Source organism: Anas acuta, chromosome 2 (genome assembly GCF_963932015.1).
Source record: "Anas acuta chromosome 2, bAnaAcu1.1, whole genome shotgun sequence".
In the NCBI taxonomy this organism is placed as follows: Eukaryota; Metazoa; Chordata; class Aves; order Anseriformes; family Anatidae; genus Anas; species Anas acuta.
The window spans coordinates 122,240,704-122,261,891 of record NC_088980.1 but is presented as its reverse complement, the minus strand read 5'-3'; the positions used below and the strand labels follow the sequence as shown (position 1 = coordinate 122,261,891).

The window sequence follows — 21,188 nt, the reverse complement described above, 5'->3', positions numbered from 1 at the left end:
TGTCTTGCAATCTAATATTCTTATTTCACATCCATCATTCTTACCTTTGTAGGGTAGCGTCTGACTTTCATGCAGATTCTATTACCCAGTCTTTCACTTAGTTCAACAGATTTTCTTTTATATAAAAGTAGTCTTGTGGTTGGGACCTTTATTTTTAAGTAAAAGGAATAATTACTGTTATCGTCTGTAACTTAGTGATAAGTAGTACTAATCTTCTATTAAAATACAGGAAACAATATGAGTAGTTTAAAAGTCTGTATGCATGTATTTGACTGTGTAGGTGTGTTTTAGGAATAACTTAGAATGCTAGCAAATAAAAGTGGATTTAAATGTGTGCTTTCCAATCAACACCTTGTGTAAATAGTGCAATTAATTGTATGTTATTACTCTTCCAAAAATTACGCCAACTATAATGTTAGGAGTACAAGATGTATGAAATTCACTGTTGATTTTAGACTTTCAGACAACTGAAAATTTTATATTTACAGCCATATTGGTAACTTTATTTTTTTGAGTATGCATGCAAATGTGTGTGTGTATATACATATTATAGATATTATTAGGTGTATTTCTTATTTCTTTATGTTTTGTTTTTTTTTTAAGTTCCAGGGTGCAATAGCACAATGGTATTCAAACAAAAACTCTTGCCAACTGTTAGTGGGTGCTGTAGGTGGGATAGTGAAATTTCAGTAATGTGCTTAGTTAACTGTGTTTGGTTATTATTTTTTTTAATGTTAAAAAGTAAAGTCCTTTATTGTAGCTTACTTTATATTAACAGCTTTTTTTTTGTTGTTGTTGTTGGTTGAAAGAATTTGCCAAAACTAGTGGGTGGATAAATTTCTTGGTGTCTTGATAAGATATCACCACTTCTGCACAAGCTGTTTTATTACCACCTCAAGACATTGGCTTGCATGGCTTAGCTGTTAAGCTTTATCATCTATTCTATTACTTTATCTAATAAATCATGGAAGGATGAAGTTGAAATCTTTGTGAGTTTTCAGCACTTGTTTCTGTAATTCTAAAGATACTTGATAATTACTTGGTGTTTGCTAAACAAAGCAGTAAAGCTCGGATTCATTATTTTAAGATTAATTGTGAGCTTATGCAGCAATAATTTTGTTTCTGCACATAGGTTTAAATCACTGGTATTGAATTTGGACAACGGATTTATGTTAGTACTTTGTTAAAATTAGTTTTCATTAATCATAAGAAAGTAATATATATTCAGCGTATTTCCTGGATTTTTTTTTCTATCTGAAAAATGCTACCATGTAGTTCGTATTACAAATTTTAGTCTAGTCAGGAATATCCTTTGCATTCTTTAGGAACATGTTGGATTCTGCTTTGCTGTTGTTGCTCAGTAACTTTTGAGAAGAAAACGTTTGTCAAGGTTACGGTTCTGTAGAGAAATAATTTTTATTATGTAATGAGAAAAGTGGAAAATGAAATGTAAAGGCAATTGAGAATGTATTTTTTTAAAAAAGCTTGACATGACTGAAGTAACAGTAATGTACTGAGCACCTACTGCTGCTTTTTGTTTGCAGTTGTCAAACTGATGTAAATCATATGTAGTTTAAGAAGGATGATTTGTTTATATTACATTAGAATTTAAAAAGCATTAAAAATTGGAGTATGCCTAATTAAATAGTTTTACATAATCACCAATCTGAGTAAAATTTTAACTGTAATTTTGGGTCTCTAGTTGGCATTGATGCCTTTTAAGGAGTGAAAACAAGCATGGCTGAGTTCTGATTAGCACAGAAAACATTATGCTAAAAGATAAGCACTAAAAGATGAATGAGAATGGGAACTCTTGAGCTCAAAGCTAACACTCTGATTTTCAACAAGAAACATGGCAGAAGGTGGTTGAATGTTCTATTTGGTGATACCAGTGCTGCTTTTTTATTTTTTTCTTTTAACAAGTCCCTGTTAAATATTTTTGCTATGTATTGACTATGTAACTGTATTTCTGTAGCTGGAGCGATACATAAGTGATAGGTGGAGCACTAACATAAAAATAATTCTTAACAAATCTTAATCCCCTTTTCTTTCAGGACCACTACACCAGGAGAGACTAAACTTTTGGCTTCTGAAGTTTATGACATCCTTCAGTCATCCAACATGTCAGACATGGACAATGTGAATGAGATGAATTATCGTCGACGGAAAGCACAGTTTTTCCTTGGCAGCACAAATAAACGCGCCAAGACGGTGGTTTTACATATAGATGGCCTTGATGACTCGGTAAGGAAACCTTCAGCATTCGTGTAAATAAGGCATGCTGTACTGAGATTCTTCTGCACACACAAATGTATTCAGGCTACTTGCCTGTGGCATCGTCAGTTGTCAGCAATTTCTGTGAATTGTGTTTTGAACCACAAGATTTGTATAAATTCTTGCATAAACTGAGTTTACTGAGTGTCTAAAGATGATATTTTTAAGGCAAGCTTCCTTTACGTTTAGCTGCTATAAAAAACTATCCTATTTCTACCTCTCCTAATTTTCTTTTCTTTTTCGAGAACGAATGGCATAAACAAGGTACCTTTAGCAGTTTCACTTAATGGTATTTTGTGGTTGTACCAGTCTGTTAAATTAAAAACAAAAAAAGTTCCCCTTCAGTTATGAGAGATTCCAGTTGCTGTTGTTTCATTACCCTTAATTTGGAAACACTATGTTTTCTTTGAGTAGGCTTTGCTACATCTTTTCATTGTCTGTGAGATCTTTTCTACTGTAGTGACCAGAATGGCATTTGAGTTAATGAGGTCTCACTGAGTCTTTATGTAATGTCAGAATAACTTCTACGGATTTATCTACCGTACCCCTGTAGATAACACCCCAGGGCCATGTTTGCCTTTTTACGGCTGCCAAACAGCATGTAGGCTGTTTAAGCATGTTATCCACAAGTGCCCTCCGGACTCTGTATCTTCAGTTTTGTACCCATTTTAAATGATCAAACCTGATCCTTTGCTTTGTTGCTTTACATTTTGCCAAGTAAGCGTGTCCATAAGCCTGGTTTATCAACAGCATGCCCGTCGTACTGTTTTCATAAGACCATAGTTAATTCCTTTAGAAATAACATGCTGTTCTAACTCACTTTATGCAGAGTAAATATTTTTTACAGTTTTGTCTTTCCACCACTTGCTCTGCCTAGAAAGACTGTGCCTTGTCAACTGCATTGGCTTTTGTACTTTGAAGTGTTCTTTTAATCCAGTCCAATCAGCTGTCTCAGTTTTCTTTTCCTTTTTCTCTTATTGTGTTCTTTGTTTTGTTTTGTTCTTAAGCTTGTAATTGGTTTATTTGTTCATAGGTCTCTCCAAGAAAGAAATTTCATCTGCTTCTACTGTGAGTTTAGATGGTTATAGCTCGATTCCATCTTAAAATCATTTTTGTGTGCCCTTTTAGAAATGGAGCCTAGCCAGATTTGCAGAGTTTTATATTTTAAGTGTTGAGACAAAGGTATTCACTGCCATTCTGAAAAAATGTAGGGTATTTAGATACTCAGATCCAGAGAGTAAAACTGCAGGCTTCTGTAGTTGCCTAGAGCACACCAGCATGCTTTCTTAGCTCATTGCTGAAGAAAAGAAAAAACTAACTGTGTGCTAGCTGGAGACAGCTAGTGTAAATAGCTCTGTATTTCATCAGTTGATTAAAGAAATGCTAGTGATACTCCAGGTGCCCATCCAGCAGTTAAACATCCCTACAGTGCTGTTTAAAATGTCAGAATAAGTTGAGATTTTGAGAATGAAGGATGTGAACAGTAAAGCAGTTTATTCCCAACTTAACTAGCAAAGAATGTTAGGTGGGACATGTGAGTGTTAGAAGGCACAGTAAATAAATGCAGGGCTGTAAATGCTGCATTCTCAGTTACCTGTGTGTTTTGTTTTTTTTTTAGTCATTTAGATTTGAAGCAAAACGCTTCTCTTAGGAAAGATTGCAAATCCTACAATTGCTTGTGGATTTTGAAACCTCAAATAGTAAATATTCATCACTTCAGGAAGGGAGGGGAAAGGTTCGTTGTTGTTTAGTGTGGGGTTAAATGTTTTTAAGATCTAATTACCATATTTGATTTTAAGTTTAAAAAGAAAAAAAAAGGGGCAGTACTTCAGGAGTCTGTGGCATCCCCTTCAGCGAGTTTTCTAGTCTGCAGATTTTAGTGGAATTTGTTAGGGTGTGGTAATCAGTGTTCAGCAGACTAGCACAACTGGAAGCAGTAATCTTTACTGATCCCTAGCATTTGATGAGCTTTTCAAGAAGATTAGGTCTGGGTGGAGGACAAGGGAAGGCCTTCTCTTTTTGATCATCTTGCTGCCCTGTCAGCTGGCTTTTCGTAGTCTTCACAATTACCACATGGTTCAGAGTTGCTCAAATTATTTGGGCCCAGAAGTTGGCCCTATATCAGTCTCTTCACATAAAAAGTATCTACAAGAAAATAACCTCCTAAAACCTTCACCTGTCCTACCCTGTGCCTGTGCATCAGAAGTACTGAACAGAAAGATGGCTTGCTGGGTACTGCTGGGGTTTGTGCCCCATTGCCAGAGTCAGACATACTTTGCAAAAGACATTTGGGCAGCAAGGCTGGAGGATGCCAAGCTTCCAGCTTTCTAAGGGTTCTGTAAGGATGTTGGTAAGTTTTTTGTCCTTAAGAAGTAACTTTAAGAAGACCAGCTATCTGATCGCTGAAGCCTGGTTTCGAATTGAACTGAGGTGCCTGTGAGTAAACTTGAGATCTCTGAGTAAAAAGCCAAATTCTGTTACAGAATTGCTATATACCGATATGGTCATGAATTGCTTATGTAGGCTAACAAACTACATATGACTTCATTCCTGTGCCCAAAGTTGTTTTGACTTCCACTCGTGGAAGGCAGCCTATCATCTTCGTATCAAATACTTCCTGTGTATAATAAATGCGGCCTATCTGTCAATGTTAGTTTTTTTTTTTTTTTTATGGTCAAAAATGTTAACTGTTTCAATACACATAAACTTACACCAATGAGTTGTTTCAAATATGTATGTTAAACTGCTGACAACAAACTGCTTCAGTCAGTTCCTCCAGAGATTAAAAAAAGTCAATTTACTTTTTATGTATGAAACTCTCCCAGGTACTGTCCAGTAGTTATGTGATAACTAACATTAATATGCTTTGAAATAACTTATTATTTAAAATATCACAGAAACTTGGACTGAAAGTCAAATACATCATGATTTTGAACCTTTGTAATGTTGTCAGTGTATTCCTAGTACAGTGCATCTTTTCTTTTTTCACTTTTTGCGCTACCAGTCTCTCCAAATATATTTTACTCCCTTTTGCTACAAGCATCTTGTCACACAAATACTAAAAGGAAAGAAAAGAGAACATTTCTAAGATAATACAGAAAAGGTGCAACTAGTATAGGTCAGTGTAACGTTACGGCACAGTGGGTGATGTCACTTGCTTTAAACATAACATTCCGTGGGTTATCAGCCAAATGTTTTCCCCTTAAAATAGGAGTTAAGCTTATGCTGTGCAGCGATGTCCATGAGCTGCCACAGATGAAGCAGCTGCAAGATACAACAGCTGCTTTGATGCATTCAGTCAGTATGGATGCAAGGTGTCTGATAAATAGCAACTTAAACACTAACTACTCATCAATGAGCACTTCAGTCAATCAGAACTTAACCAGAGGGGACTGTTTAGCTGATCATACGGAGAAAAACATTCTTTGCTTTTCAGCACTTTCCTCTAATTATTTACAGTTGATTCCATCCTTCTTTGACTTCTAAAGTGTAAGCAGTTTTTTCTTTTTTCTTTTTTTTTTCTGTTGTTGCAAGAGAGCCTAATGTTTATGCACTAAAATGTAAGTCTTAGTTTTTATTTTATGAAATTGCTGTTGCGTAACCAACCACCTGCCTTTAGATGTACAGGAATTCCTTAGTAACTAATTGTTAGCGTTTTCACATGGTGTATTATGTAAGTATTTTACTCATGGGGTTTTTCTTTTTTTTTTCCGTAGTCTCGAAGGAATCTTTGTGAAGAAGCTTTGTTGAAAATTAAAGGTGTTATTAGTTTTACGTTTCAAATGGCTGTTCAGAGATGTGTGGTCCGAATTCGCTCAGACTTAAAAGCAGAGGTAAGTGCTCAGTAACTCTCAAGATCCTCACATTACTGCTTTTCTGTTATACTGAGCTCTTGCTTTTTCTCTGTATTTGTTCTAGGCTTTGGCAACAGCAATTGCATCAACCAAAGTTATGAAGGCACAGCAAGTTGTAAAAAGTGAAAGTGGTGAAGAGGTAGGATTTATATCTTTCTAAACCAATTGTTTGAGTCTGCCTGTGTCTCTAATACCTGATGCACTGTGTCCATAACACCTGATGCCAGGCAAAATTTTGTAATTGGGTCTGTTACCCATACAGTGTAAGGTGAATAAAGTGTGTCCTGTGTTAGGACATGTATCCATAGAACGAATGGCTTTGCAGAATTTATCTTTGAATTGTTTGGGAGGATGACAAAAACACTGTAATTGTTTCTTGTCTTAATGATAGGTTTTCCTGATATGAAAAGAATCAGACTGAAACTTTTTTTGGAAGCAGTTGCTGAAGTGGGAAGTGTGTTTTTATTTCACAACTATAGTAAAAGGACAACGTCCTTTTGATTTATATTTTTCTTCCATGTTAACCAAAAGTTTTTCTTGTGCATCTTCAAAGCATGGTAGATTTCAGATGTATCCATTGATGTACTTGCTGTAGGGAGGGGTGGGAAGTAAGGGGTCTCACAGCGTGCATGCGTATCATCCTGATATGTAGTTTTCATTTGCATTTTAAGTTACAACATTTTACATGATTTTAATCTCTTGTGGTTTATCAGATGCTAGTTCCGTTCCAAGATACTCCAGTGGAAGTAGAACAGAATACAGATCTACCTGAGTATTTACCAGAAGATGAAAGCCCTACCAAGGAACAGGATAAAGCAGTGTCTCGTGTTGGGTCACACCCAGAAGGTGCAGCAAGCTGGCTTAGCACAGCAGCAAACTTTCTATCCAGATCTTTCTACTGGTGACTTGTATTTGGTGTTAAAAGACTGTGTGAACCAACAGGGGGGCCAGTTTTCCATTGGTGTGGTGAACTGCCAAGTGCAATTTGCAATAAATTATCACAGAAATTTTAGATTACGCAAATGTATGCTGCATTTTACATTTTATTGGACGTTCAGCCTGACAGGGCAGGGGTCAGAGGACAGAGGCCTCCAATCAAGTCGTTCTTTCATTTGTTTTTCATGTAGGTTTTATTGCTTCACTTTTTAAAATGGGTCCACTATTACATACCAAACATCTGTGTGTATAGAGCTTTAAGTTTGACTTCACATGAAACACACGATAGGGAGAATTCATTTAACTCAAGTCTCAGGGCCTCTGTGAATGAAAATTCTTAATAGCTCTAGATGTACATGAAATAAAATGCCCTTTTAATTTCTGCATCCCTTTTGACTAATTTCACTTAATTCCTAGGTTTTGACTCCAGAGAAAAAAATAGTCTGCCTCTCTTTTTGCCTTCATTTTTGCCAACTGTGTTCACAGAATGAGCATGATGTTCCCTTTTTTGCTGTTAAGCTAGAATCACTACAGACTTGACATTTATAACCCTTTTATGTATATTAAAATTGTTTCCAGTCTGACCTTAACCATCGGAGTGCTTGACCTTAAGAAAATAAGGGGATTGCCTAAACACAAATATGTGTACATACGTTGTACAGTAAATAAACTAGAACATATTTGTAATGATGGGTGTGACTGACTCATGTATATAAGTAATAAATACCACTGACTGCTGTCCAGGCTAGTTGGGAAGACTGTAGCAAGAAAAGCTCTGGTCTAAGGTAGTGACAGCCCATTGCAGCTCTGTCTGAAGAGAATAGAGGAATGTAAACTATTTGATTAAGAAATGGTGTTCGCTGTTAAGAGATATTTAATGGTAACTGAAACTTTATGAACTTGAAGAGTAAAGCAGAACTGAATGCCTCTTTTGCCATAGTGCCACTCAAATTAAGGCTTTAACCCTTTTTATTTTTTTACCTAACAGATCTGATAAGTAATTACTGTCCTCTCCTAATGTCTTTCATGAGATTCCCATGAAAGTATGTCAGCTTGGACAGGCTTAAAAACATGTGCAAACAGTTGGCTTTACCTTGTTACTTACAGACAGCATAGGTTTAAAGATGTCTTGATAATTTCTGTGACCAGAAATGATACTAAAAGCAAAACTTTTTGTAGGTAGATAATAATATAGACCTGAGCTGTTAGTTAACACTGTGTGCCTGAGAGTATTCAACACACAGTGCTTGAAAACTGCAGTGCCACTGCTTCGTTGCACTAGAGGAATACAGCTGAGGACTTTAAATAACATGATAAACCTCATTATCTGATGCTTTTTTTGTGGTATTGTATTTGCTGTAATATTAACTATATTTACCACTTTGGAGACTTGGAGAAAGAGTTTTAATGCATCAAAGTTAATTCCCGTGTGTCTTTGCACAAGGAATAAAAGAAAATTCACAGGCTGTCATAATACTACAGAAAAAATACTACAGAAATACAGAGGAAATGGTGATGTAAAATAATAACACAGATCAAGAGTTCACCCACCCAAGTAAATTGTCATTCTAGGACAAAAAAGAAACGAAAGCTTGTTGGCAGACTTAAGTGTCTCATGTTTTTTAATATAACTAGTTTATTTTTGATTCAGGTTTACACGCACAGATTGAAAATACAGGCTTTTCAGGGCATGTATTGCTTTAAATATGTAATATTACTCATATTGCTGTCTAGAATGTTACAGTACCAAATGTGTTTGAAAAGCCCTCTGTTCTATAGCCATGAATGCAGAGTTTGTTCTTTTCTGCATTAACATCCGTTTGCGTTCGCATTGCTGCACATCTATTTACTAAAAGACTACACCCTTTGGATCTTAATGGTTCAATACCAGTAGGTATTACAGTTTGTTTGTGCATTCGGTCTGTAGGTGTGCTTTTATGACAGTATTGCAGCTCTTGTAGAACAGTTTATGGCATCTGTAAAAGTTTTTGAAATATATTGTAAAATAATAAAGGATAATATAACTAAATGTGTGACTGCTGATGGCTTTTTATATGTGGCATTCAAATTTTTTGTGGTATTAGAAGTACATCTTGAATTTAACAGAGAAATGCATATTAAGAGTTGCAGTGAGATCTTTGCATATCAGTTTTTGTGTGTACGTTTCAAGCATGCTTTCATTTTAAACAAAGTGTGTAAAGAGTAGGTAAGCAGAAGCTACTTAAGGACATCTCATTCATTCTTAGGGCATTTTTAGAACATCGGTTGTCTTTGATGCTTTGCAGTATGTATTTCGTTAGGGAAAACAAGAATCAACATTTGTTGAGGTATCTCTGATTCTGAAAAAGCTTTTTTTAAAAAAGCGAAGGCAGCACACAGTTGCTTGCACTTTTTTCAGATGTCACATTAAGGATAAGAAATCCCTTTGACTTAAGAAGATGGGGGTAAAAATGGCAAAAAAAGGTTTCCAAAAAAAGTTGAATTGGGAGACAGAGCACTGGTCTCACATTGCGCTAGCTATTCTTTGCTTTCCAGGGAAGTCACTGCCTTGCATTATGGTTTAAGCTCCTGAATTGTCCCGGGGTTAAGCAATGTAAAACATAATATAATAATCACTGCCATGTTTCTTCATAAGAAGAGTAAATGCTGATGGGGTAGATAGAGGCAAAATTGGGATTCATAACTGTGCCTCTGTGAACAGCTGTCAAAGCACAGCAAGCATTCTGCAGTATGGTGAAATGCAATATAGTCTAACTTTCCCTCTCCACAAGCACCTATGGCTTATTCTGTACAAAAATAGCTGATGTTGCTGAGCTCTGCCACAGGCCTTCTAAGCTGGGGGCAAGAGTACTGTGTGGGGCTAAATCAGGAGAAGGATTCTGCACCTAGGCAGATGCAAACTGGCAGGTGTGAAGTACTCCTGTAAGTGCATGCAATGGAAAATAAAATGTGGGTGCTTCTTTTTGCCTGTGAACAACTCTCCAGCTGTCAACTAGCAGAGTTTAAAACCATACCTAATAAAAATTAGCAGCAGCGTTCTGTGCTGTATTCCTTTTGCAGAAGGCTGGGTCGCATAGTCTGTCCTGCTTCTTCATCTGCATCTAATTATTTTGAGTTCCTAAAATGTGAACAAATCTATTTGCTAAAATTAAGATTATATATATATATATATATATATATATTTAATGTAGGGATGAGAATAGCCTTTCAACCCACCTCACATTCTGTTTTTGTAATTCTTTAGGAAAAGTTGTAATTCTTTAGGAAAAAAAAAAAAGTTGTAATTCTTTAGGAAAAGTCTTTCCTGTTATTTGGCAAAACAGGGTCCGTGAAGTCTCACTGGAGACTTCTTCAGTCAGGTACAGCAAGTAATTAGCCTCAGGGGTGAAACTTACTGGTCAAATTCCTTCTCTAACGCTTAGAATACAACTGTTAAAAAAATTAATTGTCCTATTTCGTTTAGTTTATACAGAGCAGACAGTGCTCTACTTGGTTTGTCTGCTTTTCACACAGGGTTGAAAGACAATGATTTAAATGTGGGTACTTCACATGTGAGTATTTCACATGTGTATTGGTTAAAACACAGAGGGCAAGGTGTACCTGTACAAGTTGATGCAGGTGCCACAGAACTGAATTATTAAAACTTCTTTGTGTTGTTCATTTAGGTGCATGTTGCACGTTAGTGACTGGAAGAGTTAGAGCTTTCCCTGTGGAATAAGTTAAGATCCATTAAAACGCTTTTAATGTGTTTTTTAACATGTGTTAAAATGTGTTTTAATGTCTTTTAAATACCAGGTATAAAAACCACAATACCGCAGGAGTGTTGCTTTCATTTCCGATCAGAGCACTGAGTTAAGTGTAAATGATGAAAATACGGGTGTGCAGCTGCTGTATAGTAACTCCTTGCTATTTTACAGCCCCTTCCAGTTGAGGTCCCTGGGGCCGTGGGTGTGCTGGCACACGGCTAAGGGAATCGCCCCGTCAGCTTCTCTGTGGCACCTGCCCCTCTGCTTCTTCATGACCAGGGAGGGAGGGCGAGCTACCAAGCGAGCACATGGTGAGCTCGCAGGGAGCAGCTGGCGCGCCGTTCTCACCTAGCATCCTGCAGTAACGCGAACATACGTAACAGGAGGTCTTTACCGAGATGTTTGCATGCTTTCCTCCTTTTACAGACTCCACAACTCCATTTATTCAAAACTGGCCAGGAATCCCGAGAAGCGCAGTATTTCACGAGCTGGCTGACTGGTAGTGATGTTTTGCTGCGAAATGAAGCTGAACTGCTTTCCGTATTAAGAAAGGCCTTTGTTTTGTCTGGCCTGCAACAGGCAAATGTGCTGTAAGCAACTTTCTATATTGAATTAGACGTAGGATTGCATCACGAGCCAGGCATGGCTGAAGGCTAGTTTTCTCCTCAAAGCAGCCCTTAACAATTTATTGAACTTCCAAGTAAGGAATAGCTGTCGGTAACAAATACCCTTTCTAGATGATATTTAAAAATAATAAAATGAAAGTAATAATTTTGCTACTTTTGCATATGTTATGTTATACTTCTAAAGCTTTGCAGAACATTCTTTCAGCAGCACTACATGCAATGCATACCCAAGGCATTTTCTGTGGTCACATATGTTAAAGCATCACCCTGACTGAAAAGTGCTTACACCCTTTCCAGCAATTAATGTGTTTAGTTGCTTCCGATACCTAAATGCTTCTAAAGAAGGTGTGATGGCCTTCATAAACTTGTAAGTATACTATCATGTAGCTCATATGAACACATTTCTTTTTTCTTCTCAAGAGAATGTTTGAACTGTTCTTTAAGCTCACCTCCTCCCCTAGGTCACAGGTTGAAAATGGTGGCACAAAACGATGTCACATTTGTTGTGTGACCTTCTGGTCGTGTTTCGTTCACTGGGGAAGAAGCCAAGGTGAGTTGATTTGTGTTAAGCTTTGAGGGTCAGCAAGAAGATCCAGAATAGGGAGTCCCTTTTTGGGGGAAGGACGGGAGAGAAGAGAGAGGAAGCTGGAAGCAGGTTCCAAGATCTACACTTGCAAAAGGCTGCTCCTTTTTGCCAGAGGAGCAGTGCTGATTTAACATTAGGTGAGCCTGTCTAAAGGCGACGGTTTACCTTGCACTATGGTGAGATTAATTTTTTTCTGAATAAAATCTTAAACTACCATAACAGATTTTTGATTATAAAAACCCATATTGTTAATGTGGAAGTCCCATGGCTAATGTTGACAAAGTCATTCGTGTTCATTATCTTGGTATAAAACTAAAAGCTTATGCGTTGCCCTTGGTTTTCATGGCTTTTCCCCTTTACTACAACAAATATGTGCTGTAATGTTTTAGCAAATAACCATTATTGTTTATACACTGTAATTCAGTGGGATGCAGTAAATGGCATATTTTAAGGAGTCTATTTCTTTGCATATAAAATACCTGTAAAGCTTACTGAAGGTGAATAGTGGCTACTACTTAGCTCTGAATTGCTGGCCACGTTACTGAAACAATGAAGATATATCGCTGACTATAATAGGGAAATAGCAGTCATTTAACATAGTTGAGCATTAACTCTGTCATTTATGCTGCTGAAGCAATCATTATTATGGTGAATGTTGCTGGGTTTGTTTCTCCGGGTGTGTAGATGTTCTGGTGAATAAAATGCATTGCTGTTTGTAACAGTAAATTGCGTGTGCTAGAAGGCTTCTGTTGCTATTTAAAGAAAGTTTTACCCCAGCCCTTCAGCAGACTAAGCAGAAATAAATAAATAATTGGTTTTGGAATTTCTTTCCCTGTAGCAGTTTCAACAATGAAATTTTGTGCCATCCTGCAAAATTTTGTACTTAGAAAAATCAGAGTAGATAAAACCATGTTTTTGTATATAAGCCTTCACAGTGAAAACTTCCTGAAGTATGACTTTGCAGTATTGCTTACTACCAACTAGCATGCTCCCCATTTCAAGGTAAGGACTCCGTAAATTAAAGCTGCCAATAGCTCATCCTTCACCTGGGATGTCTCAACAGTCACAACTTCTTCAGCATTATGTTTGAAGTCTCTGTGCATCTGGGGTAGATGAATTGAGAATGTAATACTCTGTTTTCTTTTTCCTTCAGTTTACATTGTATATGTACATGCTCAGTGTAGTGAACTCTGGCTCAGGCATCACTCATGCTATAGCTGAACAGGCACAATTCAGTCAGGGGTCTGCAAATTCTGAAAGGGAAATTGTAGTTATTGAGGAAAACCACCAAAATTGCTTTAGAAATTTTAAAAGTTGTAATTTACCTAATTTAAAAAGAAATGGTTTATTGATACACTGCTCATAATATACCAGATAAAACCTACGGAAGCATGATGCTGACCTCTGTAGGGTGGATTGATATCTGGGAAGCTAGGCCTGGTTATTACTTGAGAAGAAAAGACCCTTAATGTCTAAATGTTATCGTCATTATTTATAATAATTGGAGTAGGAAGAATAGAGGACAAAAACTAGTGCCACAAAATGAAGTGAAAGCTCGAATACAGCATATTCCCCCCACTTTTCTAACACATGTCCTGACGCTTGCCACCAGCCTGCAGCAGGGCCTACAAACAGAGGCGAGGTGCTGCTGGGTGACTGCAGGGAAGGAACTCGGTGCATGTGAGACTGTCACTGAGGGAAAAATGGTGGGACACATAGGTGTTATTTCCATTAGCTCTACAGCTATTAGTACTGTAATATTTCAATAATGTTCACTCATAAAGAAACAAATCCTGAAAACAAGCTTTCATCTTTAGAAGCCCCTTTTTGACCAGACAAACATTAGCACAGGTGTCTCTTGTGAAACATCAATGTCATTCTTTTGGTTAAGCAGAGCTAAGATTGGCTTTGCATTTGGGTTGTGGGATGTCTGGGTTGTGGGATTGTCAACAAGCACAAAGGGAGGACAGAGAGACGGTTCTTTAAACAAACTCGCCATTTGCAGAGGTGTAAGGAAACAAGTCTGGCCTTCACCTACATGCTGTGTGCCCATCTCTAAAAAGTTTTGTGCTAAAATGCCATCAATGAATATTTGTTTCCTGCAGGGTATGAACACTAACCCCCAAACCTGCTGCTAAATCCTGAGCCCCAAGCTGCTTTCTGCATGGGCAAACCTCCTCGCACAGCCACATGGAGCAGCAGCAAAAGCTGCAACTAAAGGACTTCTGGGGCTTACAGCAGCTGCTGAATGATGATGCTGGGATCACCAAAGTGGACAATAAAACAACAAACTTTCACTATCTGGTCCCAGGGACTACAGCCCATCTCAAGTACCCACCTACTCCCAGGCTGAAATGGCAGCTGGCATCAGCTACTCAACCAATCCCATTTACTTTCAATCACACCATTACTACAACCTCCCTCCTCCATCTGTGTAAACATATGTCTTTGTTAAACACCACCATTTGTACAGGATAAAAATTGTCAATGCTGACAAAAGTGCCCCCACATAATGCTGTTGTGATTTCAGTGCTGTCCTTAAGCTGATTTTAAAGAAGTCTGTGAGCTGATCAACATCTCCGCTGCTATTAATGGGAAACTTTGATAGAAATGTGAAAACATACATTTTGTCCATGGATATTGGTCTCCATTTTCTAAGACTCAGTTCTTCTAACATTAATTGTTAGTAGCATTTTCGGGTTCCACAGAAATACCTCTGAGCAATCACTGTTTCAAGAGTAATCTTTTGTGTTATTAATATGTTAACTTAGCAAGAACTTATTTCCGTCATACCTTCCTGGGGCTGGACCTTAAATCTGGCAAGGGAAGGAGTACAGTTCTAGAGAAAAAATCTATTTTTAAGCAATTGCTGCTTGCACCAGCTTTTATTTATTTTTATTTTATTTATTCATTTATTTTTCAGAAATTACTACTACTTGCCTCTGTACAGGAGTTCCCCCCCCCCCCCCTTTTTTTTTTTAATAACCAGAGGCCTCTACCCTCTAACTGATCTTTCTAAAGCCTGTTTTTTTTTTTTTTTTCTTACTCTTTCATTCATTCAGTCCCAGCAATACTAAACACGGAGTTATAGTTAACAGACTCCTACCATTAACAGGATTTAGGCTCCCCGAGGATTTAAAAACAATCATTTTCTTTCTTACTCATTTTCTCCTGCCATTTGGGTATGCTGGAGTGCATTTTCCAAGCTTTCTCTCCCATCATCTCCACAGCTGTGCGGATTAGGGATGTTTGTTTTTTTAATGAAAATTGAGACTTTGTCGAATTGCTTCCCTTACAAATTAGGGCTTTGCAAAAGCAAGCATCTGAAAAACAAAACAAAATAAAAAACCCAAGTCCCGAACCCTGTAATAAGATTATAACAGCTTTCCATCCTTCTTGTTACTTTGTAAATCCGCTCGCTTCCTTGCTAGCCCTGGTTTTATTTTGTCAATCTTGCTGCTGTTTTCTGCTACCTTTTCCTGTGTCCCTGGCTTGGTGGAGTTGTGAAGCAGTTAGTGTCTTCTGTGTTTAGTGTTGCCTGCTTTGCTTACCATAACTCTGCAGCTCTGCATGTTACTTTTCAATCAGGCAAAGCAGGGTAGCAGGCAGAGTTTCTCCCTGCTTTTTGGGGGATTAGTAAGTGATTTGGGATTTGGTAAAGTGAAGTACCTGAACTGAGCCAAAGACAGCGTCTGAGCAGCACAGGTGTTATAACCTGGATGAGGAGGGGTCTGGTAGCAAATCTTATCCCACACACTTCATAGAGTTGCAAAAACTTGTTTCTGAGGTGTGAAGTTTCTGAAGAGAGGCTGTATTGCCTCCACTGCTTGATGATACTTGTAATAAACTACAGAGTGGAATATCAGGAAACCCTGTATTCTGGTTGAAAGTGCTGGTATCTTCCCCTGCTAGGGACACAGGGGGCTGCTAGTGTAACCCACCAGTGCCTACAGTAAGGACTTGTGCCTTGTGTTACTATCAATCCAGATACTTTTGGTAGTTGATGATCTGGCCTTAGTTCCCCAGTGGCTGCTTAGTACTTCCTAACTGTTTAAATGTTATGAAGTTTCTAATTTGGCCCTTTTTTAAGGGTACTTTTTAATGGTGTAATCCCGGAGTGCTGAGGAAAAAGGGAAATTCCTGCCCTGGTTTGTGGAGGGGAAGGTGGTTTCCTCCTCCACCCAGCCTCTGGCACCCACAGCACTGCCTGGACTGGAGGCTCAGCCTCCATTTCACATACTTCAGAGTTTCTGATTCAGCCTTTGGAATGCTAATGTGTGTGTGGTTTTTGTTGTTGTTTGTTTTGTTTTGTTTTGCCTTTATTTTAAAATGGATTTTGATAGACTGACAGTCTGGCCGTGCAGAGCACCTGTAATACAGAGAGCAGCTCTAGTTTTACCACACCTCAGGTCTTTACACTCATCGCGGCTGCTCTGGTCCGGGCTCATTCCCCTTGCTGCTATTTTATTTTGCCTGCTCCTATATCAAACACAAACCCCGCGTTGTCTCAGCAGCGCTATCGCACACCACCGCTCCCTCCCAGTCCGCCGCTCACGATATCCCCGTAAAGAAAGACGATATTTCATCATTCTGCTGGAAACCGCCCTACGAATGAAGCCTGAAGGCAGTGCTAATTAAGGTGGGCCCAATTTGCTCCCCTCGCAGTGACGGCCCGGCTGTGGGCACGGAGCGCGGCGGGGACAGCGCGCTAGATGGCAGCATGGAAGTGCCGTTGGGAGCGCCTCGGCGCCAGGTGCAGGGCGACCCTCCGGCCTCCGCTCCTCTTTCTGGAGTTATTCCGACTGTTATTCTTCAAAACCGGTCCTTTCACTCCTCTGAGGGGTTTCAGGCAGCTGTGAGGGACCGGGTGTGGTATTTTCGTCCCTCTCACCTGCTTGTATTTTTACTTAAAGCAAAATTGCCTATGAGAGTGAAGTTTTGTCCCTAGCTAAATATATATACATATATATTTAATTATTTTTTTTCATAACTGATTAGACAGACAATGACCCTTCGAAAGGAATTGGTAGTGGGGACTGTCTGGTTATGTGTTAATATCCATGTATTTATGCCCCACGTACCACCTGCGTGAGTGACAGGAGTCCTGATCTGACCTGCCTGACAGCAATGCAAGCACAGGCTAATTTTATTTCAGTTTTACTCTGAATGCAGACAATCCCGGTATAACTGAAGTGGGAATTTAGCCCAATTTCTATGTATTTGCACATACGTAAAATCATAGAATCACGTAGGGTGGAAAAGCCCCTTAAGATCATCAAGTCCAAACATTACTTAACACTCTCAAGTTCACCACTAAACCTTTTCCCTAAGCACCACAACCACACATCTCCAGGGATGGGGATTCCACCACTTCCCTGGGCAGCCTGTTAAAATGCCTGATCACCCTTTCCATGAAGAAACTCTTCCTTATATTCAATCTAAACTTCCCCTGGTGCATCCTCATATCTTACCACTTGTCAGGTGGGACTGACACCCACCTAACTGCACCCTCTGTTCAGGTAGTTGTAGAGTGACAAGGTCTTTCCTCAGCTTCCCCTTCTCCAGACTTAAAATCCCCAGTTCCCTCAGCCACTCCTTATATGTCTTGTTTTCTAAAACATGCAGCTTTTCCCTTCCCTTCCCTTCCCTTCCCTTCCCTTCCCTTCCCTTCCCTTCCCTTCCCTTCCCTTCCCTTCCCTTCCCTTCCCTTCCCTTCCCTTCCCTTCCCTTCCCTTCCCTTCCCTTCCCTTCCCTTCCCTTCCCTTCCCTTCCCTTCCCTTCCCTTCCCTTCCCTTCCCTTCCCTTCCCTTCCCTTCCCTTCCCTTCCCTTCCCTTCCCTTCCCTTCCCTTCCCTTCCCTTCCCTTCCCTTCCCTTCCCTTCCCTTTCCATGCTGTCTTCCAGGTCATGCCTTGGTTACAGAGCAAGGCACATGCCTTATGCTCCAAACTCCAGAGCAGTGTTTGTGCACAGGCCCCATCTGTTGCCCAGAAAACTGCAGGTAAGGTGTACAACAGCCACGGAGGTTGGTGGTCTGCTATCTGACCTGCACAGGACACCTCTAGGTCTTCTGTAACAGGTCCTTACCCAATGTCTCTGGAGTTCCCCTGCTGCTAGTTGTCTTTAAAATACATGAATGTGGGCAATGTCCCTCTTCTTCTGATGTTTCTGCTGGCAATAGAACCATAGAATGGTTTGGGTTGGAAAGGACCTCAAAGATAATCTAGTACCAAACCCCCCTGCCATGGTTGGGGATGCCACCCACTAGATCAGGTTGCCCAGGGCCACATCCATCCTGGCCTTGAACACCTCCAGGGATGGGGCATCCACAGCTTCTCTGGGCAGCCTGTGCCAGTGCTTCACTACCCTCTTAGTGAAGAATCCAAAGATCCAAAAAGGTATTTTAATTTGGCACCCAGAAGAGATGCAATATTCTTTTTTCCTAGTGCCTTGTAACTATTTTATTCTAAAAGAGAGCAAGCAAAAAGAAATATTTTTTCCTCCTGTATAATCCATTTAAAACAATTTACCAAAAAATCAGTTGATGCAGTGCATGTGGATGTATGTGCAGGTTGGAGAGAGAAATGTTGTGGGAATTTGATCAAAGAGCGCTTGTTACCTGGACTTTCCGAATAGGCATCAATCTGTTTATGGATTTAAATCCTCCAGTGTCTATTCAACAATCATGCTTTACACGCTATATTAAAAAGTTAAATTCTATCAAACCGTTTTAGCAGTAAATGCTTTAATATTCTAGCAGCATAACTGTACATGGGATGCATGATCATGGTTAGTCTTGTTTCCATCTTTGGACTTTTCCAATGTAAGTTATAGTCATGGATAGGCAGAGCCATTGACCAAGAATACAGACCATACAGTAATTTTGGAATGCATTTGTTTTACAGTCCCATCTGGCATTGTGTCAGTCTCACTGACTGTGCTTGTAAGTCCAACTGAAAATGTTGGTGTAGTGGCTACTGATGAGGGATTAAATACCCTCTGAGGTCCCTAAACACTACTCTGAGAAGGGTTGGACACATACTACTGGAATAGACTGCTCAAAAGCAGGAGTCCCATCAGTAAAATAAAAAATAGAGATATAATAATGCCATGTACAAGTAGTTGAAGATACCAATATTCCATACAGAGAAGCAGTAAATGAAAGTTGTGGGTGTTACTGACTATGCTACCAAATATTTTGATACCAATTAAAGTGTAGTGCCACTAGAGATGTTTTCATCACAATATGAGACAGAAGTACAAATACTGACTCAGAGAACGACAGTGGGGATATGAGCTTGTGCCACAACAGATGTATAACAGCAGAGAGGCATGTATAGCAGCGTGATTCAGAAAAAGCGGGCATAGGATTGCTTGTTATGGAGATGACAGAAGTTGAGGTTTCTCATGCGGGGACAGAAAAGAGATCTTTTCCCAGCAGTCAGGCAGAAAGGAAAAATCATACTTAAGAAATGTCCCAAGTGGGAAGGACCCGTGTTAAGGTTAGATGATTACAAAGCATTGACTTATGATGAGTTTCATAGTGCAGTACTGTTTTTTGTTTGTTTGTTTGTTTTTGTTTTGTTTTGTTTTGTTTTGTATTTTTTTGCTTGTTTGTTCTTTAGCTTTTCATGGTTAGTAGTTGTATGAAAACCTCCAAGATACCTTGCCAAAAGGAACACACTCTCGGGTACTTGGTTCAAAGTATATATTTTTTTATTATGGAGTTCAGGACTCAGACAGTCTCCTTTGCCTATGTCCATCTTATATGGACAACATCAAAAAGGAAATTTGAGGGGACTGAATTCAATTTGACTTCAAACAGACAGGCTTCCTGGGCAGACTGGTAGACATCAGCCTCTTGGTTGTCCTATTCCCAGTACAAATTAGTGGTTCAATACACATAGTCTAGCAGTACTTTTATGTCTAATATATGTTATTGCTATCCTATTAGTAAGATGAACAAGCAACAGTGGGAACTGAAAACAGGAACGAACAATTGAACACAGGCATTCAGTGAATCCAGAAGCAAAATGAACATTTTTTTCATTAATATTTTAACAAAACTGGATTCTTTCCCCAAATAAAACAATGCTATAAAATATCACAGATTCAACATCTGCTGGATCTTCATTAGTGTAAGTGTTATGGTTCGATTTCATGAAATTTTATCAGCGACACTTAAAACTGAAGTAAAGAGAGTGTTTTTCCAGCAAATACTGAGGCTGTCATGCAGTAGGAACCTGAGCTTATTTACTGTTGGTCTTTGTGGTGCTACTTTAGGATTAACTCTTACTGTTTCTTCTCTGTCTAGGTAGAAAAGTTGGTTGGTGTCAGACAGCAGTAATTTTTGGCTGGTGATCCCAGGGCTCTTTTCCCTGCTGCACCTGTGTGACTTGGGGAACTCATCAAACTTCTCATGCTTCAGCTCCCACCTGGGCAAAAGACGCACCGTTGTGTTTTCCTTTGAGTGTGGATATTAACAACTGTTTGAGATGGCAGTGGGAGCTGGATGGCTTGGTGGATTCTCTGCCATGGATTCTCTGCATGCACACATGCAGTGGAGAGATGTTAATAGGACCACAAAGCCTATTGCAGAGGTGTGCTCGCTAAGACCACACATAATAAAATGCACACATCCTTATACAGATAAGCAGAATCTGTATAAATTCCTTCGGCTTGTATTTGAGACTTGTTAAAGATTAATCTATAGCTTTTTCCTGCTTCCTCCTCAAATACCTTGTAATTGGATCAGACTAGCCTTAATCTCCTTTTCAATAGACCCTAGAGATGATTAGACATACTAGGGATTTCTAGACTAGATAATAGTCTTTGAGAGACTGCAACCCTAGAGATGCTTCTAGCAAATATGCCAAATATACTAAATAGCTACGTAGTGTCTAACAGGGACAAGCAAATGGTGATCTTTGCTTGGCAGAACACCAACTCCTTTGTGTACACTTCATTTTATGAGCAGAGGAAAAGGAGGATGGTCAGATGGCTTTTCAGGTCAGTCAGACAGGTAACAGGATCTCCCTCCGTGTTTTGTCACTGGTGTCTTTCTAGCATCAGAAATTCCAGAAATGGGAATTTAAAGGAATTTTTGCATTGGGGTAAAGCAGACAGGCTGAGATCTGTAGATGTCAGTCTGAACAACAGTGTCATGGG

General features: G+C 39.1%; 1 protein-coding gene across 1 annotated transcript in view; it reads left to right on the top strand.

Moving 5' to 3' along the window:
• ARMC1 (armadillo repeat containing 1) overlaps positions 1 to 9,093 on the top strand; it is a 29,944-nt gene extending 20,851 nt beyond the window's left edge. Inside the window, exons 4-7 of the mRNA XM_068671982.1 lie at positions 2,055 to 2,244; positions 5,991 to 6,107; positions 6,193 to 6,267; positions 6,842 to 9,093. Coding sequence (XP_068528083.1) covers positions 2,055 to 2,244; positions 5,991 to 6,107; positions 6,193 to 6,267; positions 6,842 to 7,033 — 574 coding nt within the window. The 3' untranslated portion in view covers positions 7,034 to 9,093. The remainder of the gene's footprint in view (positions 1 to 2,054; positions 2,245 to 5,990; positions 6,108 to 6,192; positions 6,268 to 6,841) is intronic.
• The last annotated feature ends 12,095 nt before the right edge of the window (positions 9,094 to 21,188 follow it).